This window comes from Guyanagaster necrorhizus, assembly GCF_019112545.1.
Source record: "Guyanagaster necrorhizus MCA 3950 unplaced genomic scaffold BT62scaffold_5, whole genome shotgun sequence".
Taxonomy (NCBI): Eukaryota; Fungi; Basidiomycota; class Agaricomycetes; order Agaricales; family Physalacriaceae; genus Guyanagaster; species Guyanagaster necrorhizus.
The window spans coordinates 340,641-368,388 of record NW_025064884.1 but is presented as its reverse complement, the minus strand read 5'-3'; the positions used below and the strand labels follow the sequence as shown (position 1 = coordinate 368,388).

Sequence of the window (27,748 nt, the reverse complement as noted above, 5' to 3'; positions counted from 1 at the left end):
ATCCCTATGGGCGTCCATGGGCTGACAACATACCTTCGTGAAAACAGACGGGTCCTTTCACGAACGGTCCAATGCTCCTCAAATGACCCCAATCCGATTCACGTGGTGGTGGATGCCTGGTCGTCAGTTCTGCACTTTCTATCCAATCCAACTTGAATGTTGTGCTCATTCATTTCCAGATTCATATATGTGCTGCATCAAAGGTGTAGCATTCCCTGGGTCTACGGCGGAGAATACGCCGAGTTTGCAAAGCTCGTTACCGATGTAGTACACGCATGGATCAGTGCTGGTCTCCGGGTATCATTTGTCTTCGATGGTCGGTAGATGCTGCGACAATTTTGTCATGCACTGACCATCTGTACAGGCCCCTACCCAGAGCTAAAGCATCCTACGCTCGTTTCTCGTGCATTCAAATCTATCATTGAACCCTCCTTGCTCTTCTTCCGGACTTCACAATCATCCCGAACATCGCCCCGATTTCTCAAGGAGGCCCAAATTATACCGCCATTATACTATTCGGCAACATTATATGCACTCGAGAGACTTTGTGTATCGACCAGTTCCCTGGACGTACATTTTGCCGACGAAGAGTGTGATCCTTATGCCGTCGAGCTTGCCGGACGGCTTGGTGGATATGTCATCGGGAACGATTCAGATTTTGTGGTGCTGAACTCGGACGGATATCTTGGGTATATACCACTAGATGAGATGGTATGGACTGCCGTGGTTCCTGATCAAGTTACAGAGGTCGTTGACGACGACGATTTTCAACAAGTCCGTAAGCCCAAGAGCAGGAGTCGGGCCGCCAAAGCAGCACTGGCTTTTGGAAAGGGTGTCATTCCTCCGGAAAACGTTACACAGATATCCTTATCGTTCTCAGTGTACAGTCCATCCGCCCTGGCTGATCATCTCAAACTGCCGGTCACTCTCCTCCCGCTCTTGGGGTCCCTTGCAGGGAATGACTTTACCAATCATGACTTGACGATGCGTCAGAACATACATGCCATGTTCTTTGAAAGGCAACTTACGCTGATCGAGCGAATCGACCGCGTTGCAGCAACTATACAATCTATTCTCGCTCCCAATTCAAATAGAAGAAAAGCGAAACACCAAGTGGGCAGTGTCATGGACCTCATTGACCGAACTGTCAATTCTCTCATGGCACGGAATATCCACAATAATACTGCCTCGGGGCAGATTGATGATATCGTCGACAAAATTGCGGAAGGCGCGCTACAGTATGCGATTCCAAAGTACGAGGGCCAGCGTCAGGGAGAAATGGGCCTTTGGCCCACCAGGATATGTGCCCTTCATGAACCTGATACATGTCCCCTCCTTCCTTCCTTCTCCAGGCTGCTGGAAGTCGCAGCTCGAGATGGCAGTGACGAGGAAGACAGAGACAACGATGAGTTGGCTATGCGAATCCAGGTTCGAACCCGATACTTGGATGCATATCGCAAGGGGCATATTCCTCCGCTCGTAATGAATTGCTTGACAACTTCAACGTACTGGCCTCGCCAGTTCCTCGAAAGTCCAGATTTGGAGACCGTCACTCTCTTGGGCAGGACAATACGGCTATGGGGATATGCTATATTGGATGATGCACTGGGCTTGCCCGAGGAACAGCAGGAGTTGGAAAGTCCTGTAGAACGGCCCGACGTCGATGGCGATGAAGATGAGTTGGTTGACGTGGTTGAGTCCGATTCCGACATGGACAGTGACGCAGGCGATGATTTGCTAGCGCCATTACGAGGTGCATTGCAGAGTCTACGCGGTTCCAACGTTTCCAGCACGGATCAGGGCGCGTCTAATCCAAACGTTGTACCTACACCACGTCCCCGAACTGTCAACGAGTTTTTTCGACGTGGAAGTAAACTTGTGGACGAGCCTGTGGAGGTTCCATCCCTGGCGGATCTCCTTGCATCGATCTCGAACCGCGAGCGCAATCTGGCGGACTCCGCAGTGCCTTTGGTTCTGCAGTCACAAGAAGAGCGTCTGTCGGCTATGCTCCGTGCGCTGGACTCTGATGTTTTCGGCATCACCCAGCTTCCACCGCAACAGATCTCGGTCGCTCTGGTCCTACGCTGGATTTTGAAGGTGCTAAGCGAGCGCGCTGCAAACAGTCAGAATAAAAACCGGGAATCAGAGCGCTGGACACGGCGTGAAGCGCGCTGCTTCTTGGCGTCTTTTTCCTGGGATGGTAGCACAGCCCCACAGGCTAGTCAGACGCCGCCTATTATCGACCGACATGTCCAGCTTGTTGCCCAAGTACTGCACGTTTTGGAATGCGTCGATCACTTGGCGAACATTCTTTTGCTTCCTGATGTGGTGGCATCTCCGACCTGCATGTTTTCGGGCAGAGCCTTCCATTCCTATTTATCTGGAAGCAGTGCCCTTCCTGATGTCCCGACAACCCTTTGGGCGGTGTGCGAATCCGGCCTACAGGATACCTTTGTGGAAGAACGGAAGAATAAATTCAAAAAAGCCAAATCCAAACCTGCGCAAATTCCTCCTGTGAAGACAGCTAAGGGGACGGGACTTTATGCGATGCTGGGAAATTTGGAGACATAGCTTTATATATATATATGTATATATGTTTGCAACTTTGTTGGTAGTTGCATTTCCGTGATTTTTTTTTTGTTGTATCGTGATGGTTTTTTTACCCTCATGTATTCATTTATTGAGCTGTCGGGTTGGCTGTGACTTGTCAGATAGACGCTCTCTTGTCTGTGCACGCCTTTAGCAGTACAATGCCAAGAATAGTCACGTTGATGACGCATGGCGGTGCATTGTGATCGGTGGGCGCCAACTTCAAGCCCTGGTACCGGTGCACACTGCCTGTCTCTACTTAAAACTCCTTTGGTGTTCATTCGTCCCAGCCAACATACTCAGCCCATATCATGGCATCCTACCGTACATGCTCTCCTGCACCAGCAGATATAATAACCTATCGTTTTCGTACAAATTTGGTCTATGTGAAGCCAGAACTAGACTACGAGGTGCGTTTCATTTGCCAATTGAAATGACAGAGCTAACTTTACCGACTCGTAGGTCGCTCTAGATGTTGCCCAAAAAGAATTTGCCCAACTTGTTGAGGTCGATCGGCACCGAATAGTGTTCACAACACAAGCCACTGTTGCTGGCATACGCACGTCTGTGCGCATTTCCGCCAGTGCCTGGGCATCTACGGTATCGCGGATGCTTCGCGGAGAAGTCATCGATGTTGAGATTGCCGAGGCCAAAAAGGAGGACGAGCCTCCACAGTATCTTGAGGTCCCTGAGGCCAAGGAAGACTACGCGAGATGCTATCGCTCTGCCCCTTCTTCCCGATCTAATTCCCGTACTCGCCAATCATCCCCTACACCGTCACTCAACAGTGGAGAAAAATCACGACGAACATGGTTTACTAGACATTTTTGAACATTTCGTGGTACAGAAACTTCGACTCCTTTTAAATAATACCCTATACATATACCCCTGTAAAATACGTTCACTGTATCCTTACGTATAGTATGTTCGCCAAGTGCTTATTTGTAGCTACCAACTTATTGACGTTACAACGTTCAACATCAATCAGCTCCAATATTTCAATAATCAAGCCACAGTCAAGCCACTCAGGTGCGACTGTGTCTCAACAATGCCTTGCTTCTGAAAGTCGCGTTGTATTGCAACAGATTGTTTATGTCCCGCACCCAATCGTCTTCCTTCCCAGGTCCCGCACCTTCGCCCTGTTGTGTTTCATGCCTTTTTTCGTCAGAAATTGAAGATCTGTTGATGCAAGGGACAGGATACGGCGATGCTTGGATGTTCACTGATTCTCCCGACTGCAGGACGTGAGACGTTCGGCCATCCATTGATACCCCTGCGGGCGCTCGACTACGATCACCGATCTGTCGGGAAACGTTGTTCATTTCAAAGCTGTTACTGATGAGATCTGCAACCGCTTACCCGCAATGTGATTGAAGATGAGGAAGGGAATACTAGCGGTCGGAATGATAGGCTCCGGGGACAGATTGGAGTCATGACCAAGGCGCTTAACGATGGGTGTACAATAGGCCCGCCTGCCGACAAAGAATATGCTGTCGATCCCGTAGGAGTAGATACTATGAGTCCATCGGACTAAGATAGAGGTATGTCAATTGCACAGCTGACTGCTAGTGGACCTACAACTGCTTCCGTCAAGTGTTGACCATCCACAAATATATCAATCGTGTTCAAATGAGGACTGGACCCTCGGTGCAGCGCTATCTCATTCATTACCTGCCAATCTACATTGCACTATCGATCAGATTTGGCTGTGTCAGATACTGAGTAAACATACCAATGCCGTCATCAACGTTGTTTTTCTTCTTAACTAGTTTTTCATCAAAAAAAGTACACGCTAAACGCATGCGGTTCAGGATAGTCGCTTTTCCTTGGAAGACGCTCTCAAGCGCTTTGGCAAAGTCATCGATATCTGGATGGTGATGGTTTCGAATCCAGAGTAACCCGCTTAAGAATAAATACTGACGAAACGGCAGAAGGAACCCCAGAGTCCCCATCGAGAAGCTCAAAACAGGAGGCACCGCACCTGCGCTAAAGAGTGATGATGCGTGCAAGATTGTCCCATCGCCTCCGAGGGTGACGACCAAATCAATTGGTTCCGCTTTCCCTAATAGAGCAAACAACGAAAAAATTTATATAACAGCACATCAGGGTATAGAAAAATGAAGCGCACCGGATTGCCATACCTCGGCTCCATGGGGTATATCTGACCTATCTTCATGAAAGACTCTGACGCTGGGATATGTGGCCTGGACATGCCTGATTGGTCGATAACTGATCAGGAAGGCGTCCAATCGCAGTTTTGTGAAACACAAACTCAAGAAACGCGTCGATGGCAAGGATCACTGGCTGTGTTCGCAGTTTGTTGACTATTAAAATTGACCTTGGGGGCCGTACGAGGTAGTTCCTATCTCCCGAAAGACGTCAATGCATGGTCTGCACGTACACAGGTCGTGACGAACGTTATAGATACGGACCCTTGCATAGACATCGCCCTTGATATGGGATTTTGAGTGCATCTTGACCAAGAAAAACTTGTTGGAAAGGGAGTAGGGATTGCCAGCCCTCGGCGGCACGTCTTCGAGAAGGTGGAGAGCATTGGGAGCCTCGCGTGACGCTGTGACAAACCAGATCATCGCTGCTCGGTCTTCGGACCGGGTTCCTGAATAGGGAGTTTGGAAACCCGGGCCCTTCTTCATTGCTTGACTACTGGAACATAATAACGACTACGTATGGCAGTCTAGGCAAGCTGTAGAATAGTGTAATAAACATCGTCTCCAAATTTTATTCTATGCCGCTACACCCCTTTCTGGATCTCAATTTGATAATATCAATGCCCACGTGATCAGATTCAACACGCGAGCGATTTACTCTCTGTTACTCACTCTTCTCCGTGGTCGTCATTCCGGACGTTTGTTCACTCCACAGTGTACGGCGTTTCTAACATCGCTGTGCCGTCTGGGCCTCCACATGCTACCTCAACAACATGGGCGACATTTTTTGCGACAAGCGCACCAGATCTCAGCTTACTCTTCCCGACGACATTTACCAGCATCTTCCCTTGAGCCGTTCGCCGCTAAAGGACGCGCGTACAGCACTGAGAAATCAGTCGGAGCCTCCTGTACCGTCTTGGCTGAACGAAAGCGTCGAAGACGAATCTGAGGACGAAATTCTGCTTTCCCCGACCAAGGCTAAGAGTGTCAAACGTTCGGCATCACCATCGCGAGACGCCAACTATTCATCCAACACCGCGGTACCTTCCGAGTTTCCCGTATTTAAGCGTCTTCGGAGGGATGATGGCGCTGCAGGACATATCGACAGCGAGAATGTCAACATGCCATCTTCTCCAAGTCGGCACTTCGTCGAGCTAAGTCTTGAATCTCCGAAGCGCGTCGGCGATGGATCTCCAAGAAAAGCAGGCCTTATACCCAGTAGAGCACGCTCTGTGCCCCCCACGTTTCCCAGCATTAATCTCCGGAATCCACCCAGTTCTCCCAACAAGCCTCGTTCACCCAGAAAAGTGACGCCAATGTTGAAGATCACGGTCGTTGCTCCGCCTGAGAAGCTGGAGCCTATCCTGGATGAAGAAACCGAGCAGGAAGGTGATGGACAACACGCAGTATCATCTCTGAATCTCGTTGAACAGGGGATAGTTACAGGAGAAGTGCCAGAGCCACCGCAGCCCCCAGAGGACCCGCACAACGTTGTGGTAGTAAACGCACATAAGACGCCGGCTCGAACAAGGCTTATTGCGGGGCCACTGTCTCCACTAACACCGCTACCAGAGACGCCCATTGCGCCACCACAGTTGCATGATGACCTGAAGGACAGAATTCTGAATACTTCGGGCTGGGGGTTTGAGCGCAATAGCAACGTGGTGTGTTACATGTATATCTTCCTTGCATATGCTAAGTCTCCGTACAGAGTGTCAACACGGACGTCCATCCTGAATCCTTGCATGCTTCACATCTCCCTGCCGAGGCTGCTGTTCGTCATAGTCGTATCTCACGTCCATCCCTTGCGTCAGAGAATGTTTTGGCCACCCCCGTAGCCGATCCAAGTCCCTCGTCATTAACGGCACCTCCAGCGCAGGGAACGACGACTAGCGTATCAGTCAAATCACATGCCAAAGTCGTTTCTCAAAAAAGGAACTTATTCGACATCATGATGAGGGCTTCTCAATCTAGCACTGTCAAAGGAAAGGGAAAAGCACCTGCGTCTTTAGCGGCCCACTCCGTATCAAAGAGTGCTGACAAAGGCAAGAGCGAAGAGCAGCGTGCGCTTCCCAAACAGTCGGTGAAGAATAGGATGAGACCCAAGGAAGTACCTCAACCACGACGTGAAGCCATTCCCAACACTGATATCCAGGCTGATGGTGAAGGCGAAGCGGGTCCCTCAGGCAGTAGACCTCCACTTATCGCTGAGCGTGGTTCAGAACCTCATTCAGAAACCCAAGAAGGAATGAATTCGGATCTTGAGGAACTCTTTGACGAGACCAAAGCCACACTTAAGCCTGAGGCTGAGGCTGTCATTGATGACCCTACGTCGGAGTCTGCTAATCACAAGAGTCTCCCGATTACAGCGGTCTCGGACGAAGGACAGAATGTGGTCGAGGCATCAAAGCCTCCGATGCCCGCTACGACAAAGAAACGGGCACGAATTCAGGCTTCCTCAATTCCTCGAGTTACACGAAGTTCCTCTCTGAAGAAGAAGGAGCAAGATGCGGAAAGAGCAAGTCAAGGTTCGTCAACCTGTTCATCTTTACCAACTTGGCTTATAATTGTAGACCCACGAGTGCGCAAGAGGTCATTGCTTGGGCCTAAATCCTCCCCCAAATCTGTTTCAAAGCCTGCTCATACATCTGCTCCTGCAGAGCCTGCGAATCGTGAACGTTCGACTTCACCTCTCACAGATTTATCCTCGGATTCTGTCACGGAGTTATCAGGCCAACCCACCGATGCAAGTGATACTCCTAAAACCCCACGACTTTCAAATAATTTTGCAAGACCAACTTTGTCAAGTCTAGCGAAAACGCCTGCCTGGAAAACTCCAGTGAAGACCACTGTGAACCTTTCTCCGACGAAGTTAGGAAGATCGGCATCCATGTTCGCGCGGCCTATTGGAGGTGCGCTTATTTTATGGTACCTATATCCGCCTACGAATTACTCTCTGCAGGTATAATGCCGTCGAAACCAACAAATGGATCCGCTCTATCGAATTTATCCTCGGCGCTTGAAAAACTCGCTGTACCTCCACCTTCTCGACCCACGTCTGATTTTGGATTCAATTCTGATAATGAGGGATCTTCTACAAGTTCACATCGTACTGGTCCCTTACCCCGTTCTGCGATTCTTGGTTCTGCAGAAATAAGTGTCGCCAGCTCAAGCAAGAGCACACCCGCAACATCGCTGTTATCCAAGCCAATACTCGAGCAACGACCTGTCACCGATTTCTTCAAGAAGGACGCCCTCAAAAGGCCCAGTCGACTCATGTCGGGCACGGCGGGCTTTCACAGAGGCAAACCCGGCATCTTTCCCTATAGAGTGGCTCAGAAAGTCAGCCAAAAGACGCCATTACCCGTTGTTCCGGCCAGCCCTGTGAAAGGAAATGGTGACGGAGATGGCGACGACGATATGATGACTAGTATTGAACAGAAATGCGACAGTGCTAAATCTCGCTGGGAATCGAAGGTCGTTGCATCGACGCCTGAGGCTATGGAATTGTCTGAGTTGGTTGGCGCGCACTTGGTTAAGGGCAAACGGAAAGCCACAGATGAGGCAGATGGTTGGGGCAAGAATGCATCGAGAAGGGCTTCGATGGCCTTCAATATGTTATCTCAATCCATGCCACCACCGGCCTCTCCTAATACGTCTGGGAATATGGGACCCCCAGCGACGCCTCCGAAACGAGAGGGTCTCCGGAGTTCTACAGCCTCTCATCCGGCGCCGTCTTCGGTTGCATCGTCTTCAGCCGCAAGGAAACCCAATGGGCTTGGGCCCAAACGGACTCCGAGCACGAACGACGTTAGCGACGAAGAGGTCGGGCATGATGATAAGAGTTATTCATATTCTGGGCGCAAGGTTTCAGGATCGAAGAAACCTCCTGACCCCAGTCTGAACATTTTATCCGGGATTAAGGTCTATGTCGACATACGAGATTCCAATGGTATTGACTGCGGAGATGTCTTCATTGACATGTTGAAACGTTTGGGGGCGAAGGTACGTCAACCTATTACATTATGCATTTCGGAATTCAGCTCTTTGAGTAGGTGATGAAGAACTTTGGGTTAACATGTACACATCTCGTCTTCAAGGACGGTACAGTCAGCACACTAAACCGGTACAGGTAAAGGTCTTTGCTTCAGGTCCTGACTGGGGTAGCTGATTGTTGGATAGGCAATTGGAGACCAAACCTTTCGTCGTTGGTCTGCAGTGGATCGTGGAGTGTGCCGAGCAGCGTTTACACCTCGACGAGACGAAGTATGCCATCAGCTTAGAGGACATAAATATCGCTGGTGTTAACAAAGTAGGATGTTTTGCCTTTATCCTCTTGTGACTTGCTGACACTGGCCTCTAGCGTGCGAGAAAGTCGATGATCCCCAAACCCATTGCATCTACACACATAGATGACCCCTTCTCAGATCCTCTCGTCACAGACAGTTCAGTTGACGAGTCCAACTCATGTGCGCGTCTGTCTACTTTCTTTAATCCCATCATTCTCATGTCTTTGCAGCTTTCTCGATCGATAGTTCACTCAAACCACTCGAGAGAGCTCGACGACGTCAGAGCACGATGGTGACATCTCGCTCTTAATGAATCATTTCATGATGATCTTCACGCCGACATATGCTATCACAACGTTCTTTTATCGTATATTTACCCTTCGGGTTTGTCGCACCTAAGTAGTACGGTGTGCTGTTGCTAAATTTGTTTTGTATCCTAATCATCAGGTCGGAATCGAAATGTATTTCCAATCTGCGTTAGATGCAAGACGTCAACTTTAAAATATACTGTTACAAACCATGACCAGATGAAATAAATTAGTGCAGGAGTGTACAGTGGGTAGATTGGTATATCAAGAAATCGCGTTGTTACCTTTCCAAGTCATCAGGAGCATCAAGGGTTTCAACTTCAGCAGTTGTTTCTGCTGTGCGCTGGCACCCGCCCGGGAGAAGAAATTTAAATCGGTCAGCAGCTTCAATCAGGAAGCGCGGAAGGTTTATGGCGGACACTTGCCTAGAAAATGGTCAGTGACCTTATGACATCCACGATATGATGGGATTGGTACTCACGGCTCCGGATTGATCTGGGCAAGAAGATCAACGTACTGTATACCTGTTAGTCGATAAACAGCATTCAGAAGGTAGAAAACGTACACTGAATGCTTCAGGAAGCATTCCGAATATGTCTTTCCCCCTGCATATGGTGTCCTGTATTCTTTGTGGGTCCAGGAGACTCAACTGCCCACCAATACGATCGTGATGAGAAAAGCCGGTCATTTTGGCGACATATTCAGGTATCGTTCTGAAGCAATAGCTGCAATGCCAGCCCGAATCAGCGAGCATGACATCACCACTCTTCCGGTGAGAGTAGTAGCTGCCAGGCATCCAGAGATTAACACTTGCACGCCAGCTGTTGAACCCGAGGAACCACTCAAAACTAGCAAAATTTGAATGTGAGATAACCTCAGAAGTACACACCATACCTGTACACGTAACTGCGAAGTTGCAGATGTATGGAGGTACCGAAGTCGCAGGACCTGAGGAGCTGAAGAGTATGACCTGATGGTATCTCGTCGACGTCGGACATGATGACGAGCGGTCTCGTAGACGGTGCGAACTCAGTCATGTGTGAGCGCAAGAATGCTGTCATTGTGTCGCGAGTCTTGGCTTCAACATTCCATGCTGTCTGACCGTCTTCGAGAGGGTATCCAGGTAAACTATAATGGTAGTTAGATTTTGGAAAATAAATGAGCAAAGTACTCACAGCCGGTATGATATCTTCTTCTCAAATTTGGAGAACCGTGCACGGTTGTTGGCGAAATAGGTCTCCTTTGGCAGACCAGTAAAGGTGGCATTCGACTCGACAATAAAGAAGCGGTCAACGACAGAGTCCAGCTCATTCATTCGTATCTCCAACAAATCCAGCTCACTGCTCACTAGAATGGCATCCAGGACGCGGTAATTCTCGGCGTCAGGGCGTTTCTTCCAACCATGGAGCTGGCATACATGCTCGTTCATCTCCAAGCCTTCACCATGATAGTGAGGTATAACGTGCTGAGGGCCTTCGGCCGTGTCCCATATCGGCCGGGTCGCATAAGAGATAGTGTTGCGAATTTGGTAGTGATACTGGGTAACGAAGTAGAGCAGTGCACCGGTAGCGACGATGCTAGGAAGAAGGAAGGTCCTGAGCCTCTGTCGCCGAATTGACATGGATAAAAGAGCGTGGTGATGATGGAGGTCGGGGAGAAGACGCTACACCCATATGTATCACCTTGCCATACATAATAAGCCGGCTCAGGAGGTAGGGCAGGATAAAATTACCACGTGCCACGATTCTGCCTCCGTGCCCCGGTCAACCGGAAATCGGCATTTCTGTACCTCGTAGAAATGCGCAGTTCAATTCTGCTTGAAGAGGGTCAGGAACAAGTACCGTGTTCACGATAACCAGTGAATTTTTACTTACAAGGCTACATGTTCACGCGATTAAAGGTAAGTCTGGGATTTTCAGCAGAACCTTAGTCCAGTCGGAGTAGATACGCGTTTAAGGGTGTTCACCGGACCAGACGCCATTCATCGAGACTGAACGTTCATTATTTTCGACTGGAACGAATTATTTCTCCATATACATTTCCTGCTCGGTCTAAACGGATCAATGACAGGTTGCCACAACATTGTATTACAGGGGAAACCTGCCTCGTAGATATGACGACGAGGACAGAAAATACATAGTGACAAAAGTCCGAGAGTGAATTATATCATTTAGGAACATTCTTGGGTTACACCTTTTCTATCTGTAGGAACAGGGCCGACAGAAACAACGTGAACTGGTCGATAGTCTTGGAAATTGTGAACCCCCATAAGGTGGCGGAACAATTGCCGCCATCGTGCTGAGCGCATTAGCATTCACTATTGCTCTGGTCGTCGCAGCGATACTGGTCTACCATTGGTGACACAAGCAACGGTCGCCTGAACCGTCGTACAAGGACGATATAAGCCACCATTACATTCCCCGAGTCACCCCGTCCTTTTCTGCTGATCTTACGAGCGAATCTACCGCACTCATGCCAATATCGCCTCCTACAACACCTCAGAACCACAGGGTATCTGTACCATACTCCTACAGACCTGAATCTCAAGATCGCACGAGTTCTAGAACTGGAGGGGAGTTACGCCCATTTCTCCGATTCATCAATTCATGGTTTACACGGTGAGACGAATATGTTTGGGACCTGCTGACCTTTTAGAAGAGTTGGCGCGAGAAGCTAGACCGACGGATCCGCTTGAAGCAGCGGACATTGTGAAGATGCCGTGGGAGGGACGGTCTAAGATAGCTCATGATCGCAAGTAAACACGCCTTACAGATAAATCGCTGAGATAAAGCTCGCGCCAAGGACGTATTCGCTGACATCGGGGTCTGTCCATTCCTCTACATAGCTTATGCATCGTCCTTGACTTTTTCTCAGCAATATATTTTCGTCGAGGCTTGCCGCGAAGTTCCCGAATGTGAAAGTAAATGTCATCTTCGTCTCGCATGGAACCTCCCAAGTGATAGTCTCCGATGAATTTGAATAAATACTGGCTCCAGTCAAAGACGAATCTTGCATCAAAAGTTAACATCTATATTCATTAAATGCAATGCGCAGGAACTCACATACTGATCGCGCTTGTGCCTGTGGGAAGCGTACCGTCGCAAAAAAGGGATCCAGTACGGCCATTAGATCTCCGTTCTGCGATATTTTCCCATTATCGCCACTTTCAAATGACCATCCGTCCATGTTGACGGACCAATCCGAATTAGTGGAACTCGAATTGAAGGCCGACATCGGTTTCCAAATCACGTCACCAGAACTATCTTGGGCCAACAAGTGAAGCATGCCTCCATTCGTACCCGAGGAATGAGATGAGACAGGTGCGAACGCGTAGGTAAAGTTGATCCGTGTTGGGTGCTGGGAAAGCCAGTTGCCTCCAAGACTTGCCCGGAAATTTCCATCTCCTATATCGTAATGAATGATCATGTTGAATGGGACAAGGGAAGATTCATACGGGCATTGCTTCCTAAACCCAACACACCAGAGAACCTGGATAACGGCAAGATAGTTTGAGATTGATTCGCCACAACGACTACGGGTAAAACGCGACAAGACGGAATCGGAAATGATATCAGAAAGACTGACTTGTTTGATTCGTATAACCCCATGCTGATCCATTCCCTTGCTTGAGGCTGCAGTTCTCTATTATGAGCGAGCCGCTAGTGGAGCTAGACCATAATGATATGTCCTGACTTTGAGGTATTTGATAGGCAGAGGTAGAAGCACTGATGTTGTATCTGAAAGACGGGGTCAAGCTTTTTATGAAGTATTGGACACATACACATTCGCACCACATGAATCACAAGATGTACCAGCTACTGCTGTGTAGCCTATCGCTGTCGACAATACAAAAGGCAGATTCTGGACTTGAGGTCTCGAAGACTTAAGAGACAAGTATATGGGCGTCAGAAGCTGTCGAATGGCCAGTAAAGCCGGACGCACCATAGCCACTTTAACGACATATTGTTGATTGCTGAGCGCAAGAGGAATGTGTATAGGCTGAAGCGGCTCATTGTCGCGTGGGTAGAGGGCAGATAAAGCAAAAGATGGTATGTAACAGAAAACCAGACCCGCTAGAAAGATACTCATGATGAACAAATCAAACGATTGGCGCAAGCCTATATATTATAGAAGCGAAACACCACAGCATTTGGGTGAAGCATTAGGAGGAAGCGCCCATCTAATCCTCTGTTCGACCCTGTCAGCGCTCTGTCCAAGCCCCAGGGGCTCTCTGCCTCTGGAAAATCACATGTATTGATCCCCATAAAAGCATCGCCTGCGTGCTTTATCCGCTCACGAGTATTCCTGACTGAGACAGAAACCGCCTGAAGTAGTAGAGTCGCACTAATAAATACTAGCCATAGTTGAGCAAGCCGAAATGTCCGCCCCCTCCGCTCAGAGCGAGTGAACTTATGAAGCTTGTTTCAAGGCCAGGGAGAGATCCCAAATCGGCTGAAAACAGCGTTAAAAAATCCTCCCGGAACGTGGTGCCGCAAGCAGTGTCCTGCTGCAATCATGAACGACGCCAACTGTGCTTGTAAAGCGGCTCTTCGAGGTACGTTACCAGTGACAGACAAGAATGCAGAAAAAGACAGAACCCGACAGTCGCGGCGATGCGGGTGACGTTGTTGATTGACTTTTCGATGGTGATGGGCCTCAACGTTCACTTTCCAAGAGAGGAAGTCCCGGCCTTCCGGACCGGAGGCTACCACAGTTGTTTCGATCACGTGTTGCGTCGCGCTCGGCTTCAGGCATATTTCCCACGGGCAGAGGTTTGTTTAGCAGCCACTGTCATCTTTGTCCCCAACAACCACCGGCCCAGGTCGATCCCGCCTTCTCCACCATTTCCCACAGTCTCGTCGCAGTAGAAAACGATGAACGGGAACAAAGCGTCTCCCTTGAGGGACAAATTAGTCTCAAATTCGCCAGATCCCGTCAAATCGTCTATTTTGAGGGAGTCGGGCATGGGATGGAGTCCGTCCGATGCCACCAGCGGAAACGGAACAAAGACATCTCCTCTGCGCTTTTCAAAGCGTGACATCCCTGTCCGACCACCGATGCCAGACCTTGCTCGTCGTTCCTCGTCGAGCTACCGTCATCTTCGCAACAACAACCTTGTTTCTAAATCTCCTTTCAAGTCTCAAATTCCTATGCCTTCCACTCCTTCGCGTAATGCACACCCTGAGTTACCGTCTTCTCGTCGTGTCTCCGGAGAAAAACGTCCCAGGCCTACGTCCCTGCACGACCAATCGGAGACAGAGAACGAGCGCCCGTTTGCTCTGAAGAGGGAAAGGCGTCAGTCCAAGACCTTTCAAGGGCTTATCAACAAAGAGTCAGTCAAGAAAAGCCCTTTCTTGCACACATCGAATACAGAGGAGTCTGCCACCTCAGATTGCCAATCGGAACCTGTTGTTTTCCAGCCGCCTCCTACATATCCAGTCTCGCCGTCCAGAATATCGGCGCCTCTGCCCAGTAGTGCTTCACCTGCCCGCTCATCTCTTGTTTCCAGGCGCTTGCATGGTCCGCGACTAAGCGGGCGGCGAGAGCGAAGGAAGACAGTCACCTTCGACGAACGTTGCGACGTCGTTGAGTTTGACCGCGAGGAAGAGGATATCAGTGACGATGCTCTGGGGAGTGATTATTCCGACCATGAGGGCTTTGAGGAGGATTATGACGGTGTCGGGGATGTCGATTCTTTTTTCCAAGGGCCCAACAGCAGTGGTGAGGCCGATGACCATCCGGATGACTCGTACGAAAGTATCGAGATTTCTGACTCTGGGCAAAAGCTGGAGCTAGATCCTGATACTAGCATCACTGGCCTAGTCGATGCAATGTTTGGATCTCGTCAAACAAGTACTCCGCCGCGTCACAATACTGACATACCTACCGACCTTGACACCGAGGATGGGGTTCCTTTTGGCCGCACCCATCATGCTGAAAGAGCTGCACACCATCGCCAAGAGTTCACACCGCCTGTCGGGATTCCTTTTAATCCATCGTCGACGCTGCGTTCCGCTTCAGAGTCTCCCATTGCCCCATCCCAACGAATGCTCGCGACCCCGCCCATAGATGACTCTTTCAGTGGCTCTGACAAACACGGAGACGGCGGAAATGCAGACATACAGAAGTTACCTGAATCACCTTCTCCTATGAAGCCTCGTCCTAGCCCTCGCGCTTCAGTTTCCAGACTTTCTGGCGGTACGGTGCCTTCCCCAATTCTTCAGAAATTTCCCTGATGTACTCTCTTAGGTTCTCCGGCCCAACCAGGGATATCTGGTCCTGATCCATTCGCTCTGCCAAGTCTAAAGGACGCATCCCTTCCGGACGAATGCGACGGCAGAGAAGATTCTGCCAACTTTTCATTACCAGTATCAGGTGTGAGTATCGGTGCAATAGAAGCAGAGTTCAAAGTCCATAATGTATGTTGTCACTTGTTACTTTTGTTCTCTTCTCCAGTTCATGTCATATTATGTATAGACGCCACTATCCGAAGAACCTAAGCCCGCGTTTGATGATTCGGTGCGCAGTTCTCCTTCCGCATCGTCCCCTAGTCCAGCGCGGAGATCACCTTTGCCGCCCATCCCAACAGAGGCGGGCATGCCTGCATCTTACGCATCCCCCACAGTGCATCCTACTTCCAGCGTCGAAACGCTTACCAGCTTTAGCCACCTACGATCTCGCATCAGCAGGGAGGATATTCAAAAGCGTCTTAGTCGACAGTTAAACACAGGTAGTCCGAGCCCAGCAAACAGCCCACGCCCTTTTGATAGGCCACGTTCCCTAGACAGCCCACGCCATAGCTTCACGGACAGTCCGCGCATCGCTACTACCGACTTTTCAAGGGCTACCGAAAGTCCTTGGCCTGTCGATAGTCCTCTACGTGGCAACGGTCCACAACCAGTGGATCCCTATGAGGCCGTCGATGTCGCGAGTCTGCTATCAGCCGATACGGCAGGACCGGCAGATAGTCCTCATGGGAGCCTTAACTCCTCAAGAAGTCCTACCGATGACAGACGACAAGACGAGGAGAAGGATCGTGATACTACTTCAATCATGACTGCGATGACAGACGCCAGCATTACCAGTTCAGAAACAGCCGTTATCCAGACTGCCGAGAAGAAGGTTATTGGTGCCATTGGCATTGCCAGCTCCGACTATCATGAGGAGCCATCGGTCGTCCATGAGGAGTTTGGAATGCTAAAGCCTGCAGATAGTGGACAGAGGCTGAAGTTTGATTTTGGAAGCAAGTTCGGATTGGGAGGACTTGGTATTGACGATATAGAGCTGGATGAGACAGAAAGTCCTTTCGCGTCGAAGTTGGAATTAACGCCTACAAGCGGTAATCTGGATACGGCTCCAACGAAAAGCACTGCCAGGACCCAAGTAGCATCAGTGGACGTTGACATGGATATGCGAAGTGCTCTCGATAGGCTGCTGGACGACGTTGCAGGCCATCAGGTTGAACAAGATGACCTTATGATGACTGAAGACGGTGATGCCTCCTGCGCCTCTGAGGAGAAAACTGATACTGAGGCGTCACCGAGCAAGCCTCGCCTCATGGAGAGGGCTGCCACGGATTCCGCGCTGGTCGTCAATAGTCCTGGCAGTGGGGTGGTTAGCAGAAGTGTCAGCGGGTCTTCGGCATCTTCCGACCCTCCCCCTGTTCCGCCTAAAGATAACATACGTTCCCGTGAGGCCATGATATTAGAGAAACGACGCGAGATGAGAAGGTTGGAAGAAGAGGAAGAGGTGGAGTTTTTGAGTCGGGCGGCGAAACGAGATAATCATCCCATGGTCAACACAGGGAGACCCAGCAGGAGGCGAAGCCGAAGCACTGGAGATGTCGAAGGTATTCGAGGAAATATGCGGCGTGGTGCCGACGGAAAGTTATTGGATGTCGTGGCACCCACGAGTGATGATCCTCTCGCCGACAGCATTGAAAAGGAGTTAAAGAAGTTAGAGGAACCAAGTAAAAGTGTACGCTCTTTCTACATTTTTTCCCACATTATGCTGATGTTACCATAGAAATATCATGTCCGACAACATGAAGGGACAATCTACGCGTCGTCGGATACTGATAGGGTATCACATATGGCTGGCGCAGGCGATGTGAATGCCGGAAAGGCATGGCGGCCGGTGCGGAGGCCGTCAGATATGGTGAGTCGACTTCGCATCAAAACTCGCCTGCTATTATAAATTGTGCCCAGAATGAGTACGCGAAACAGATCAAAGAATATCGAGCCCAGGAGAAGCCAGGAAAAGCCTATGGGAAAGTATTCGTGAAAGGTATGGATTTAACAGGCTCCTACGTCCTTTGCTCACTGATATCGGTAGTCTTGGGATTGCGTGGCATTCGGGTGCCGATGCCCAAAGAACCGACGGCGGTATCATGCACTCTTAACAACGGTATACACTTTGTCACAACACCCGAGTGCAAATTTACTACAGATAGTCCTATCAACCAAGAATTTGAACTGTAAGTCGAGCGTACTATTTTCTTAATCACTGCCTGATCGTCTTTGCAGAATCGAACATAGCAAACTGGAATTCACACTCACCCTGAAGATTCGTCGGGACCCTCATATTATCACTCAGTTTAAAGCCGTCGTGCCACAACCTCCCCCCCAAGCCGTGGCTCCACCACCTGTCATTACGCATGCATCCTCAAAAACGGGCATGCGCAGTTTCTTCTCTTCGTCTCCTAAAAAGCCGAAGGAGAAGCTGAAGCATCCTGTTCCCGCTGCCGTGCAGGTACCTATTGTACAGACGCCGCGGCGACTCGTTGAGAACCTAGCACGCTACTTGAAGCCCGACGGGACTCTTGCGCGGGCCTTCATTGCGTTCAAGGATGTTGCCCACCGTTGTGATACCAGACTATTCGAGACTGCGTTTCCATTGATCGGACAAAGTTTAGAGCCAGACAACAAGGTCTCAACCCTACAGGTTGGGGAAATTGTGCTCCAGATTTTTAGGTTGCCGCCGCTGCCAGGCATCACACCTGATGAACTACCGCAAAGCCTTGAAGAATGCCACCGCGGCTTGCGCCATATCAACTGGCACAAGGTAACCTACTTTGAAGGAACTCTTACCCAGAGCGGAGGGGATTGCAGTGTAAGTGCTCTTCTTCACGTGGTGCATATCTGCTGAGTTTCTTTTCTAGTCGTGGCGTCGTCGACAGTTTCGGGTTATAGGATCGGACCTCGTTGCCTTTAACAACGTCACTAAGAGAGTGACAGCAACCATTGACCTCAAGAAAGCGACTGCTATTGAAGATGATCAACCGAAGGAGAAAGCATTAAGTCCTGGTGCACGTAGTCGATATGCTGATGAGTATGATGGAATGTATGGGGTGGAACGCTCGTTCCGCTTGATTTTCCCGGAAGATGAAATCGCGTTCTTCGCTGACACAGACGAAGAAAAGGCACGATGGTACGAGAGTCTTTTCCGGCCTTTGTGGGATCCTGCTTATGCCTTGTTAGGTTGGATGTGCTCCGTGCCCTTGTTGGTCACATACCACCTCACCCTTTATGGGCAGAACTGCTCTGGCAGCGTCAAGAAGAGCTCTCAAAGAAGACCAAGAGTGGCTCGGCGCCAATGCGTCCATCATCTTCAAAGACTTTGACCGTAACGTAGATCGTTTAGGCTTATCTTGTGCATATTTTGCTTTACGAAGGAATTTTCTCCTTTTCGACAGACTCTTCTCTTTCAGATTCACGCTACCGTGTATTGTGTGCTACTTACTTATTATTGTATATGTCCCCTCCACTACGGGGCTCGCAGATATCTATTGCATGATAATGCCAAACCAGATTCACACGAAAGTACTGTAGCAAACGTATATCTGTAATAAGAATATTTCTACTATTACAGTAACGTACCGGGCATCTCTTGCTACCGGGACCTTTTGTTGTCCTGAAGAGGAATGTTAGTTTCGTCAATCTGAGTCACCATAGCACATGGTGCTTGCTGAAAGGTTGACGTTGTGCCTCGTCAAAACGCGAACTACCGGCTTCCATGTTGGTCTGCAAGTGAGTCTGTTCGAATGCAGGACCATCGCTGCTAAACGATCACGCTCTTAAGGTGTCTTCAAGTTCTTCTTGGACGCCCGGGAACTTGCTCAGATCTCACGGTGAAGCCAGAATCATGGTAGTTTTGATGTTTGAAAAAATGCATATAAAGATCCTTGTATGGAGTCCAAGGGATGGAAAATCAAAACTTTTCCATTCGCCTTGGCAACTTGTGGACACAGAGTGACAATCAACGCGTTACTCCACAGGTCTTCTTGAACAATTCGCACATTTCAAAATCTTCAGTATCGTCATTGAGGCCAGGTTTGATTCTTCCTTCAACGGCTCCGTCAGCGATTCGTTCGTTCGTGCTTCTAGTTGCGGTTCTCGATATTTTTACCAACTGGTTTGTTTAGGGTGACAGGGAATCAAGCAAAGGAATGATGATTGGTCTGTCGTCAAGGAGGGAGGAGGGGAGAATGGGAAACAGATACACGGGCCGATGACAGATAGGTCGTCATTGATCTCGGTTTTCTCCGTTGCTTACTTCTTTTGCTTATTTTCGTCTATCACGGCTAATGACCGGTGTGACCTTTGAAAAGCGGCTCCTTCGCTCTTCTTCATTTCTTTGACCCCTACCACAACGATAACGTCCCATGGTACTCACGAAACGCTCTAGACCCCGGAAAGACAGCGACTCCGCTTCAGATGAATCGACATCACACCAAACGGAGGAGCAGCTCCGGCAAGACAGCAAGAAATCGAAGGGAGAAGCCAAAGGGTTGAAGCATGGAGAGATGGTATGTCAGTATGTCTTGTTGTAATGACCGAGTCTTATTGACGCACCAACGGAAGCAGTCCTTCCTTGCGACGCGAAGGTTTCTGTTCTCTCTCGGCATACTTTGTACGTTCTTTCTGCCACTCTGCTCGCACCAGACTCCAATCTTCCTATAGTCGGCATTATGCTTGGCTTCTCCTTGATTGACCGAACGGATATTGAGGGGATGCAGGCTCAACTGCTGCTCTTCATGGATGAGTATGATATTTCTCTCCCAGCTCTCCCAGACTTCGACTTTTCTCGAGTTGAGGCTGAGTGGATCCGATTACGAAGCAATATTCCAGAGCTATGGAAATTCAATCGTGATGGTCGAGAATTTCGGGTCGGTGAGAAGATGGCAGAGAGAGGACTGTCAGCCAAATATCCCGTCATCCTCGTTCCCGGCGTCATCTCAACAGTAAACGTGCTATATCTCTTCTCTGTCGTTGTCTTTACGTGATAATTACAGGGACTGGAGTCATGGTCTACTACTCCGGACTATCGTCCTTTCTTCCGTGAGAAGTTGTGGGGAGGATTCAATATGCTGAGCCAAGTCACATTCAACCGCGAAAAGTGGATCGCGGCAATGATGCTTGATCCAATCACTGGCCTAGATCCTCCAGAAGCCAAGATAAGGGCCGCCCAGGGTATAGATGCAGCTAGCAATTTTATTCAAGGATACTGGATCTGGTGCGTCACTTTCTTTTGCCCTGTTGTTAGTCCGTTCTGAGGGTCCAAGGTCCAAAATTGTGGAGAATCTAGCCGTCGTAAATTACGATACTAATAATCTGTTTCTGGCGCCATATGACTGGCGCTTGTCCTATTATAATTTAGAGGAACGGGATGGCTATTTTTCAAGACTGAAGTCTGTTATAGAGAATTTTAAGTCCGTCATTCCTTTTTTACACTGTACTGATACCAACCATCTCCCTTTAGGCGGAAGGAGAAGAAGAAGACGGTTATCGCAGCACACTCAATGGGCGCCACGGTAGGCATCGCTGTGCATCGACCAAAATTCCTAACAATTGGCCCTCTCTTAGGTCATGCTAGTACGATTCTTAGTCACCCATGCTACTCCAGCTAATTTACGCGTCCACAATCTAGTACTTGTATGTCGTGAATGATATCTGTCTATGCCGGTTCTCATTCTCTGTCTCATCTAGTTTCAAGTGGGTAGAATCTCCCGAACACGGCGGAGGTGGACCCACCTGGGTTGAGGTTGGTTCGCTTCCTTTCTGCGAGACGGGCACAAGTTAACGATGAGCAGGATCATATCGAGTCCTACATCTCCATCGGAGGCACTCACCTTGTACGTAAGCACCATCCTATACGTTTTCTGTGTTTACTAATGTCATTTCGCAGGGCGTGGTAAGCAGGTTGCCAGATAAGGATTGTCATTTGTAGTACTCATATTTTCACTTTCTGCAGGCAAAGGCAATGGCTGCCTTTCTGTCCGGTGAAATGAAAGACACCGTACAAATGAATCCTATGGGCTCTTATGGTGAGCCGATAGCCTCCAACACATTACCGAGCAAATCCTTAGTATTTCATAGTACTTGAACGCTTTTTCTCTCGGGTGGAACGTAGGAAATTGTTCCTCACTTGGGCTGGAAGTGCTAGCATGTGGATCAAGGTGATTAGGATAACTCGGCGTACTAATTGTGTATCTGAATGTCCCGTAGGGTGGTGATGCAATCTGGGGAAATGCTCACTTCGCACCAGATGATCAACTCCATTCAATACACAGTCATGGAGAGTTGATTGCTTTCCGGGAGTCGCGGATGATGTCAGCAGGAAGCGACAGTGTAGCAAACATGACTTCTGAACAAGCCGGAACATGGATTCTGCAACACACGCCCGCTACCTTCCAGGTCCGTATATCGCGTCTCTTGATATTGTAGTATGCTGAGATCCCAAAAGAAAATGATGGCAACCAACTATTCTGTTGGAATAGAACGAGACGAAGCGAACTTGAAGCGGAATGATGGCGATCATACGAAATGGTCGAACCCGCTAGAGGTCAGGTACGTCATTCAGGTTTGCGCAACGACGCTGCTCATTCACGCATGTTTCTAGACTACCCAATGCGCCGTCTATGAAAATGTATTGCGTTTATGGACACGGGAAAGAAACTGAGGTCCGTGCTCCTAAGTATCACTTATCACGATAGATGCGTAGACTGAGTACTCTTCACATTTAACAGCGTTCATATTGGTTTGTGGTTACAATTCCATTTCAGAATTACTCTCATTTACTTGAGCAGGTATGCAAGAGGCGCGTATGAACATGACGGTAACTCCATCGATGGCTTGAACCCCACCTGTTCAGATGCTGCTGATGATGAATGTGTATCCGAACGATCCCCATTAAATATGCCTTTAACGAGGAAGAGTTGGATTGATGCAGATTATACCAACGAGACCGTAAGTCCCAAGGCAAGTATTAGTGACCTTGGCACGTAGATGTTTTGGACCCACATAACAGTCTAGGTTCGCAACGGTGTCAAAATGGGGGAAGGCGACGGAACAGTTAGTCTTCTCAGTCTTGGCGCCATGTGTGTCGAGGGGTGGAAACGACCACGCTGGAACCCAGCTGGTATCAAGGTCACTACGGTTGAAGTAAGTTAACTCTTGTCACTTTCTATCTCTCAAATTCTTATCGTTTTTCAGCTGCCGCATCAGCCTATTCCATCGATACCGCGCGGTGGAGCAAACACGAGCGACCACGTCGATATCCTCGGATCTACGGGCCTGAATGAAATCATTTTGAAGGTGGTGACGGGCGTAGGTCACGAAGTGGAGGAAAATTTCGTCTCTAATATTCGAGAGTATGCGCAGCGTATACAGTGGGACCTTGACTAGCAGAGGGAGCTGGCGCGACTCTGCTCCATAGACATAAATATTACGTCTGTGACCGGCAAACCCTTTGTGGTATATTACTATCAGTACAGGACTATACTTGTGATACTCTTAATTATGCTGTTCTAGTTGCGAAGTGTCGATCCCGAGGAAATTCCTCGCTGGTCGTCGCTTTATAGGGAGTGCAACAGAGAGGCCACAACGTGCATTGACACCTTCGTAAAAGATAAAGCTATCCCGAATAGTACCCAGTAACTACTCTACGTTTTACTAATCCTCTGTACAAGTGACACGAGAGTGGCGGCGAACAGCTACAGCAAAGGTCCCCGTAAGCCCTTCGCTTACTCGCGTCACAAACTGGGCAGGACAAGATATATATATATATATACACTAAAGTTTAATGTAAACATTAAGAAATACTTTATGATTCATCATTGATGTGAGTTAGACTCACTTTGCTTTGCGTGCCTCCGGATCCTTGGCAAGCGCAATGGGATGAGCAAATCCACACATAACATCCTGGAGGCTGGTAATAGCAGAGGATTGTGCTGATAGCAACTGATGCTGACGAAAACGCCGAAGGGAATACCACGTGGTATGTGAACGTCCATTGTTATCGGCTGCCGGTAGTAGGCGGGAACAGTTCTTGGAGCGTAGAATAAACGTTACTGACAGCATCCGTATAGCGATGGATAGCGCTGACCAGACTTGGTTTGTCAAACTCGGGAATGATATTGGATATTTCATCGCTCCTGGTGACCAGAGTGCGTAGACTTTGAGGCAGCACCTTGATTCAGGAAAAAGACTAAAGTCCAAGAGAGTGTAAGAACGTACTCGTCGGAGTTTTGTTTCTTGGTCCATTCGTAGAGATCGACGAGAGTCTGGTAGCATGATTTGCCGGCCTCGAGTAAGAGATTGCGTTCGGGTTCGTCAAGATCCGCTCGCAGGAAAAGAAAAGGAGAGTCGATAGGCACACTGTCGCGTAAGGGTAACCACGGGAAGTACTGGCTGAGCCGTAACATCACGTCGGTGAGATGGTGGTCTTCGGACCGGAGCAAGTAGAATATGTCCTACATATCAATGAGCAGCGGTACGAAGGAGGATAGGTGATGCTTACCATCTTGCATAGGTCCGCCACGATCGCTATGAAAAGCTCTCGCTGAGCCGCTGCCAGATTTGCCATGCCATATAATGATGCACGCTCCTCAGTTGTAAGAGCCTCGTCAATCCGACCCATACCAGTACAGGCTTTATCCCACACGATAGCGTCCTCGGCCTTCTTCAGAAGCGTGCGTCGATACTGCTCTACACTGGCAATCAAGTCGAGCAAATTTGGGTAGGCTTCAGCATTTACGACGAACAACGGAGAGATGCTTTGATCTATGGTAAATATTAGAAGCTCTAAAGGGACGGGTTGAGCCTCCAATGGCTTGTTGACGACGTGTTGGTGTACGAAATCTAGTGTACAGAAGTTTTGAGTTGAAGACTGGGAAACAACGATGCCACCTACTGAACACTTGTCGAAGGTACTCGTTTGCTTTATCGAGGTGGGAGGACCGAGTATTTATTCCCTTGATGTAGGTGGTGAGTTCATCCATGGCATTGAACAAACAGGAAAGAGGGCAAATTGGAAATTGACGCGTTGAAATTGTTAAACAATCACATGCCTCCGCCTGTGAAGGTTCGACTTGGACTTGTCTTGTCTTGTCTTGTCTTGTCTGCGCCGATGCTTCCACCTGTCCAATCTGGCTATGCCTGTGAAGTTTCCGCCTTGTGTTTTCCAGCAGGGATAAGAGTTCTATCTTACTGTGATATCCCAAGTTCGCCGACCGGAGCAGATACTGTTACGTCGCAGTTTTCGGGCAGTTTTCCAGTACATGATTATGCTCCGAGATGATCCAAGGTAACTACACTTCCCGATATGCTTGTTGTACAAAAGAAACTTAGGTAATCTCGGTGCTTCGTAGTACCAGTGCGAGTGGCTTCAAACCTGACTCGCATCTGGACCGTCTACTCTTCGGGTGCTCATACAACTCCTTCCGCTCTCTCTCTCCCATATAACGTCCGTCATCCTCTCAGCTGCATCACTATTCTCTCCCAATGCCTGCACAAGAGGTGAAACTGCCACACAAGGTATGCTTTCTTACCACAACCTTTGCCTTTCGCTGACATTTTCCGTCATTATAGCATGTCGACGTCCTCATTATTGGAGGTACCTTGTATTCCTCTCGATCTCTCGCTCACCGTTTGGCATTCGAGTTTCGTAGGTGGACCCGCGGGCAGTTACGCTGCCACCACCCTATCTCAAGAAGGACTGGATGTTGCCGTACTTGAGGCATCCAAGTTTCCCAGGTGGGTTATTAACGTTGTATTTGCTGATTGCCCTGACATGCAGCGTGCTCAGGTACCATATTGGAGAAAGCCTTATCCCATCCGTGCGCCATTACCTGCGTTTCATCGGCGCGGAAGAAAAACTCGCAAATCACGGCTTCGTTCGCAAGGTACGTCAATTTTCGACGCATATATGCGGTATTTTTGATGCTCAATGGTTTTTAGCCGGGCGCCGCTCTCAAATTCAGGCAGTATACTGAGGAAGGATGTCAGTGAGGACGTCGTGTGCCATTTAATTTTGCATTGACCCTCTCCCAGACACCGACTTCGTAGCCATTGGACATAACAATAACGCATGGAATGTTGTACGTTTCAGTCCCTTCGTTATATATACAACTTGACGTCGTTTCAGGATCGCTCCGAGTTCGACCTTCTTTTGCTGAACCATGCTCGGGCGTGCGGCGCCTCTGTGTACGAGCTCACCAGAGTCAACAGTCTGACTTTCTCTCAGACGGATCCTTCGAGGCCAATTTCTGCGACGTGGACCCATACGGGCCCCCCAATACCCATTTCCCCGCCTGCGTCGCCAAAAGCATCCAGTGAGGGCACCAAAAGCCCTGAGATCGTCTCTGAACCAGTTAAATCTACCGGGGCGACCTCTTTCAAATACTTAGTCGATGCTTCCGGCCGAGCAGGCGTCATGTCAACGAAATACTTGAAAAATCGACATTTCAATCTATCTCTTAAAAATATTGCCGTCTGGGCTTACTGGAAAGATGTAGCAACTTACGGAGTTGGCACGAAGAGAGAGGGATCTCCTTGGTTCGAGGCCTTGACTGGTTCGTTTCGTCATTGAAAGACTGCTTGCAAGGTACAAGGTACTCACGGACTTTGTCTATGCAGACGAATCTGGCTGGGCCTGGTTCATTCCTCTTCATAATGGGACTACTTCTGTTGGTGTTGTGATGAACCAGGACGTATATAACCAGAAGCTTAAACATCCAACTCCGTCATCGCCATTATCCTCTGCCTCTGCTCCCAATCATTCGAATTCTGACAGCGCTACACGTTATTTAACGAGTCTTTCACTCGCGCCACATCTCGTCGATTTAATAGGCAGTAACGGGACGCTCATGGAAGGAACTATAGCAAAAGCCAGCGACTACAGCTATTCTGCGCCCTCATATGCTGGTCATGGCTTTAGAATTGTTGGTGACGCTGGAGGTAACCCTAATCCTTGTTTGTTCCGAGCGTGGACTCAATATGTGTCTAGCATTCATCGATCCCCTCTTCTCGAGCGGTATACATTTAGCTATGACTTCTGCTTTATCTGCCGCTGCCACTATATGCGCTTCCTTTCGTGAGGATATCAGCGAAACAGAGGCAGCGCAATGGCACACGAACCGAGTTGCCACCAGTTATACAAGGTCAGTGGCTCTTTGTTCTGTGGACCAACGAGCTTAGCCCCTTCATATTTCTACAGGTTTCAGCTTGTTGTTCTTAGTGCTTATAAACAGATTCGAGCCCAAAGCATGTCCATTCTCTCAGACGTCGATGAAAATAATTTCAACAGAGCATTTGCGTTCCTACGGCCTGGTAAACTATGTTGGGATGTTCGATCTACTTCACACTGAACCATATTGTATCACAGTCATTCAGGGCGCATCCGACGTGGGTACTCGTCTTTCTGAGGCCGAGCTACAAAAGTCCCTGGATTTCTGTGTCAGCCTCTTCAATCCTACAACACCCGAACAACACGAAAAACTTCATGGAAGCGGAAAGATCAGCAAGGAACTACTTGATGTCACATCCCCCGTCATGCATCCTAGCTTATTCGAAAAGGCTCTCCTCCAAGCCACCCCTTCAGTTGAAAAAGAAAACGAAGTCGACTTACCAACTTCAAAACTAGTGCTTGACAAAATCAACGCTCGCCGAATCGTACATGCCGAGTACGGCATTCACAACCTCGAGTCAGAGACTCTTGATGGTCACGTCGTACGGCTGAAGAAGGGATCTCTAGGACTCGAAAAAGTTTAAGTATTTCTTTTGCTATGGGCTACGAATTTATGTGTTTTTTATTCTCCCACCGCTTTTTTGTCAGCGATATGTACTCTATATTTATGTTCGGTGGTTCTTCGTTTATATAATTTTCAAGTTAAGTGACTTTTTGTTTTGATGATGCACGTGTACAAATTACAATACTTTAGTATTAGACAGTAAAATTTGGCCACCTCCGCTAGTACGGCTCAGGTTAAATAAGCGTAAACTAATCTATCTCGGTAGCTCGACAATAATAAAGAGAAGTCAAGTCAGGTGAAGTGAAAAGATGTACATGGAGATACGCCCTCGGACCGGACTATCCGTCCCTTTCACATAATGGA

The 27,748-nt window shown here is 48.8% G+C and overlaps 10 protein-coding genes across 10 annotated transcripts; 6 read left to right on the top strand and 4 right to left on the bottom strand.

Moving 5' to 3' along the window:
* Positions 1–6: 6 nt before the first annotated feature.
* Positions 7–2,571, top strand: BT62DRAFT_978867 (PIN domain-like protein; the record flags this gene model as incomplete). The annotated part of the gene is made up of 3 exons (XM_043189386.1): positions 7–122; positions 180–316; positions 365–2,571. The coding sequence occupies 3 exons, from the start codon at positions 7–9 to the stop codon at positions 2,569–2,571; spliced, it is 2,460 nt and encodes an 819-aa protein (XP_043043132.1).
* Positions 2,572–2,736: 165 nt separating this feature from the next.
* On the top strand, positions 2,737–3,671 carry BT62DRAFT_597588 (uncharacterized protein). The gene is made up of 2 exons (XM_043181543.1): positions 2,737–2,999; positions 3,052–3,671. The coding sequence occupies exons 1-2, from the start codon at positions 2,901–2,903 to the stop codon at positions 3,418–3,420; spliced, it is 468 nt and encodes a 155-aa protein (XP_043043131.1). The 5' UTR covers positions 2,737–2,900; the 3' UTR covers positions 3,421–3,671.
* On the bottom strand, positions 3,409–5,145 carry BT62DRAFT_963032 (ATP-NAD kinase; the record flags this gene model as incomplete). Its single annotated transcript, XM_043188667.1, has 8 exons — positions 3,409–3,890; positions 3,949–4,119; positions 4,168–4,268; positions 4,322–4,456; positions 4,511–4,651; positions 4,718–4,803; positions 4,862–4,951; positions 5,007–5,145. Coding segments are annotated over 8 exons (1,139 nt in total), but the record flags the coding sequence as incomplete, so codon positions are not given.
* Positions 5,146–9,397: 4,252 nt separating this feature from the next.
* Positions 9,398–11,065, bottom strand: BT62DRAFT_928356 (glycosyltransferase family 17 protein). Its single transcript, XM_043185490.1, has 5 exons — positions 10,530–11,065; positions 10,249–10,482; positions 9,920–10,202; positions 9,836–9,870; positions 9,398–9,779 (listed from the first exon to the last, which is right to left on the bottom strand). Exons 1-5 carry the CDS (start codon positions 10,973–10,975, stop codon positions 9,635–9,637), a joined length of 1,143 nt encoding a protein of 380 aa, XP_043043129.1. The 5' UTR covers positions 10,976–11,065; the 3' UTR covers positions 9,398–9,634.
* A 1,055-nt stretch (positions 11,066–12,120) lies between these two features.
* On the bottom strand, positions 12,121–13,443 carry BT62DRAFT_1001918 (acid protease; the record flags this gene model as incomplete). The annotated part of the gene is made up of 6 exons (XM_043176789.1): positions 12,121–12,362; positions 12,417–12,758; positions 12,809–12,886; positions 12,940–13,091; positions 13,136–13,236; positions 13,297–13,443. 6 exons carry the CDS (start codon positions 13,441–13,443, stop codon positions 12,121–12,123), a joined length of 1,062 nt encoding a protein of 353 aa, XP_043043128.1.
* A 695-nt stretch (positions 13,444–14,138) lies between these two features.
* On the top strand, positions 14,139–19,226 carry BT62DRAFT_963024 (uncharacterized protein). The gene is made up of 9 exons (XM_043188666.1): positions 14,139–15,552; positions 15,604–15,773; positions 15,832–17,331; positions 17,380–17,511; positions 17,562–17,640; positions 17,689–17,830; positions 17,880–18,465; positions 18,515–18,783; positions 18,834–19,226. Exons 1-9 carry the CDS (start codon positions 14,229–14,231, stop codon positions 18,985–18,987), a joined length of 4,356 nt encoding a protein of 1,451 aa, XP_043043127.1. The 5' UTR covers positions 14,139–14,228; the 3' UTR covers positions 18,988–19,226.
* Positions 19,227–19,781: 555 nt separating this feature from the next.
* On the top strand, positions 19,782–23,252 carry BT62DRAFT_985192 (LACT-domain-containing protein). Its single transcript, XM_043189922.1, has 16 exons — positions 19,782–19,869; positions 19,934–20,161; positions 20,220–20,265; positions 20,316–20,596; positions 20,648–20,868; positions 20,918–21,064; positions 21,115–21,166; positions 21,607–21,679; positions 21,732–21,811; positions 21,861–22,049; positions 22,099–22,202; positions 22,255–22,315; positions 22,382–22,392; positions 22,442–22,613; positions 22,668–22,796; positions 22,848–23,252. The coding sequence occupies exons 2-16, from the start codon at positions 20,018–20,020 to the stop codon at positions 23,037–23,039; spliced, it is 1,902 nt and encodes a 633-aa protein (XP_043043126.1). The 5' UTR covers positions 19,782–19,869; positions 19,934–20,017; the 3' UTR covers positions 23,040–23,252.
* A 157-nt stretch (positions 23,253–23,409) lies between these two features.
* BT62DRAFT_597245 (uncharacterized protein) lies at positions 23,410–24,955 on the bottom strand. Its single transcript, XM_043181542.1, has 4 exons — positions 24,844–24,955; positions 24,547–24,791; positions 24,154–24,494; positions 23,410–24,106 (listed from the first exon to the last, which is right to left on the bottom strand). Exons 2-4 carry the CDS (start codon positions 24,632–24,634, stop codon positions 23,780–23,782), a joined length of 756 nt encoding a protein of 251 aa, XP_043043125.1. The 5' UTR covers positions 24,635–24,791; positions 24,844–24,955; the 3' UTR covers positions 23,410–23,779.
* On the top strand, positions 24,687–25,338 carry BT62DRAFT_928351 (uncharacterized protein). Its single transcript, XM_043185489.1, has 5 exons — positions 24,687–24,939; positions 25,004–25,057; positions 25,116–25,169; positions 25,224–25,248; positions 25,304–25,338. Exon 1 carries the CDS (start codon positions 24,700–24,702, stop codon positions 24,931–24,933), a length of 234 nt encoding a protein of 77 aa, XP_043043124.1. The 5' UTR covers positions 24,687–24,699; the 3' UTR covers positions 24,934–24,939; positions 25,004–25,057; positions 25,116–25,169; positions 25,224–25,248; positions 25,304–25,338.
* On the top strand, positions 24,854–27,693 carry BT62DRAFT_597222 (FAD binding domain-containing protein). Its single transcript, XM_043181541.1, has 12 exons — positions 24,854–24,939; positions 25,004–25,169; positions 25,224–25,248; positions 25,304–25,388; positions 25,441–25,537; positions 25,593–25,635; positions 25,686–25,732; positions 25,780–26,206; positions 26,271–26,591; positions 26,641–26,794; positions 26,851–26,963; positions 27,019–27,693. The coding sequence occupies exons 2-12, from the start codon at positions 25,137–25,139 to the stop codon at positions 27,402–27,404; spliced, it is 1,731 nt and encodes a 576-aa protein (XP_043043123.1). The 5' UTR covers positions 24,854–24,939; positions 25,004–25,136; the 3' UTR covers positions 27,405–27,693.
* Positions 27,694–27,748: the final 55 nt, after the last annotated feature.

Coding starts and splice junctions, on each gene's coding strand:
- BT62DRAFT_597245 (XM_043181542.1), bottom strand. CDS start 24,634: ATGGATGAACTCACCACCTACATCAAGGGAATAAATACTCGGTCCTCC. Junction 24,495..24,546: donor GTACCTTCGACAAGTGTTCA/GTAGGTGGCATC, acceptor TCTGTACACTAG/ATTTCGTACACCAACACGTC. Junction 24,107..24,153: donor TGGCGGACCTATGCAAGATG/GTAAGCATCACC, acceptor ATTGATATGTAG/GACATATTCTACTTGCTCCG.
- BT62DRAFT_985192 (XM_043189922.1), top strand. CDS start 20,018: ATGGTACTCACGAAACGCTCTAGACCCCGGAAAGACAGCGACTCCGCT. Junction 20,266..20,315: donor GTTCTCTCTCGGCATACTTT/GTACGTTCTTTC, acceptor ATCTTCCTATAG/TCGGCATTATGCTTGGCTTC. Junction 22,050..22,098: donor ACACGCCCGCTACCTTCCAG/GTCCGTATATCG, acceptor AGATCCCAAAAG/AAAATGATGGCAACCAACTA.
- BT62DRAFT_928356 (XM_043185490.1), bottom strand. CDS start 10,975: ATGTCAATTCGGCGACAGAGGCTCAGGACCTTCCTTCTTCCTAGCATC. Junction 10,483..10,529: donor AAGAAGATATCATACCGGCT/GTGAGTACTTTG, acceptor CTACCATTATAG/TTTACCTGGATACCCTCTCG. Junction 9,871..9,919: donor TGCTTCCTGAAGCATTCAGT/GTACGTTTTCTA, acceptor ACAGGTATACAG/TACGTTGATCTTCTTGCCCA.
- BT62DRAFT_597222 (XM_043181541.1), top strand. CDS start 25,137: ATGCCTGCACAAGAGGTGAAACTGCCACACAAG. Junction 25,170..25,223: donor AGGTGAAACTGCCACACAAG/GTATGCTTTCTT, acceptor CCGTCATTATAG/CATGTCGACGTCCTCATTAT. Junction 25,389..25,440: donor GAGGCATCCAAGTTTCCCAG/GTGGGTTATTAA, acceptor CAGCGTGCTCAG/GTACCATATTGGAGAAAGCC.
- BT62DRAFT_597588 (XM_043181543.1), top strand. CDS start 2,901: ATGGCATCCTACCGTACATGCTCTCCTGCACCAGCAGATATAATAACC. Junction 3,000..3,051: donor AGCCAGAACTAGACTACGAG/GTGCGTTTCATT, acceptor ACCGACTCGTAG/GTCGCTCTAGATGTTGCCCA.
- BT62DRAFT_963024 (XM_043188666.1), top strand. CDS start 14,229: ATGAACGGGAACAAAGCGTCTCCCTTGAGGGACAAATTAGTCTCAAAT. Junction 17,641..17,688: donor TGGGAAAGTATTCGTGAAAG/GTATGGATTTAA, acceptor TGATATCGGTAG/TCTTGGGATTGCGTGGCATT. Junction 18,466..18,514: donor AGAGCGGAGGGGATTGCAGT/GTAAGTGCTCTT, acceptor TTTCTTTTCTAG/TCGTGGCGTCGTCGACAGTT.
- BT62DRAFT_928351 (XM_043185489.1), top strand. CDS start 24,700: ATGCCTCCGCCTGTGAAGGTTCGACTTGGACTTGTCTTGTCTTGTCTT.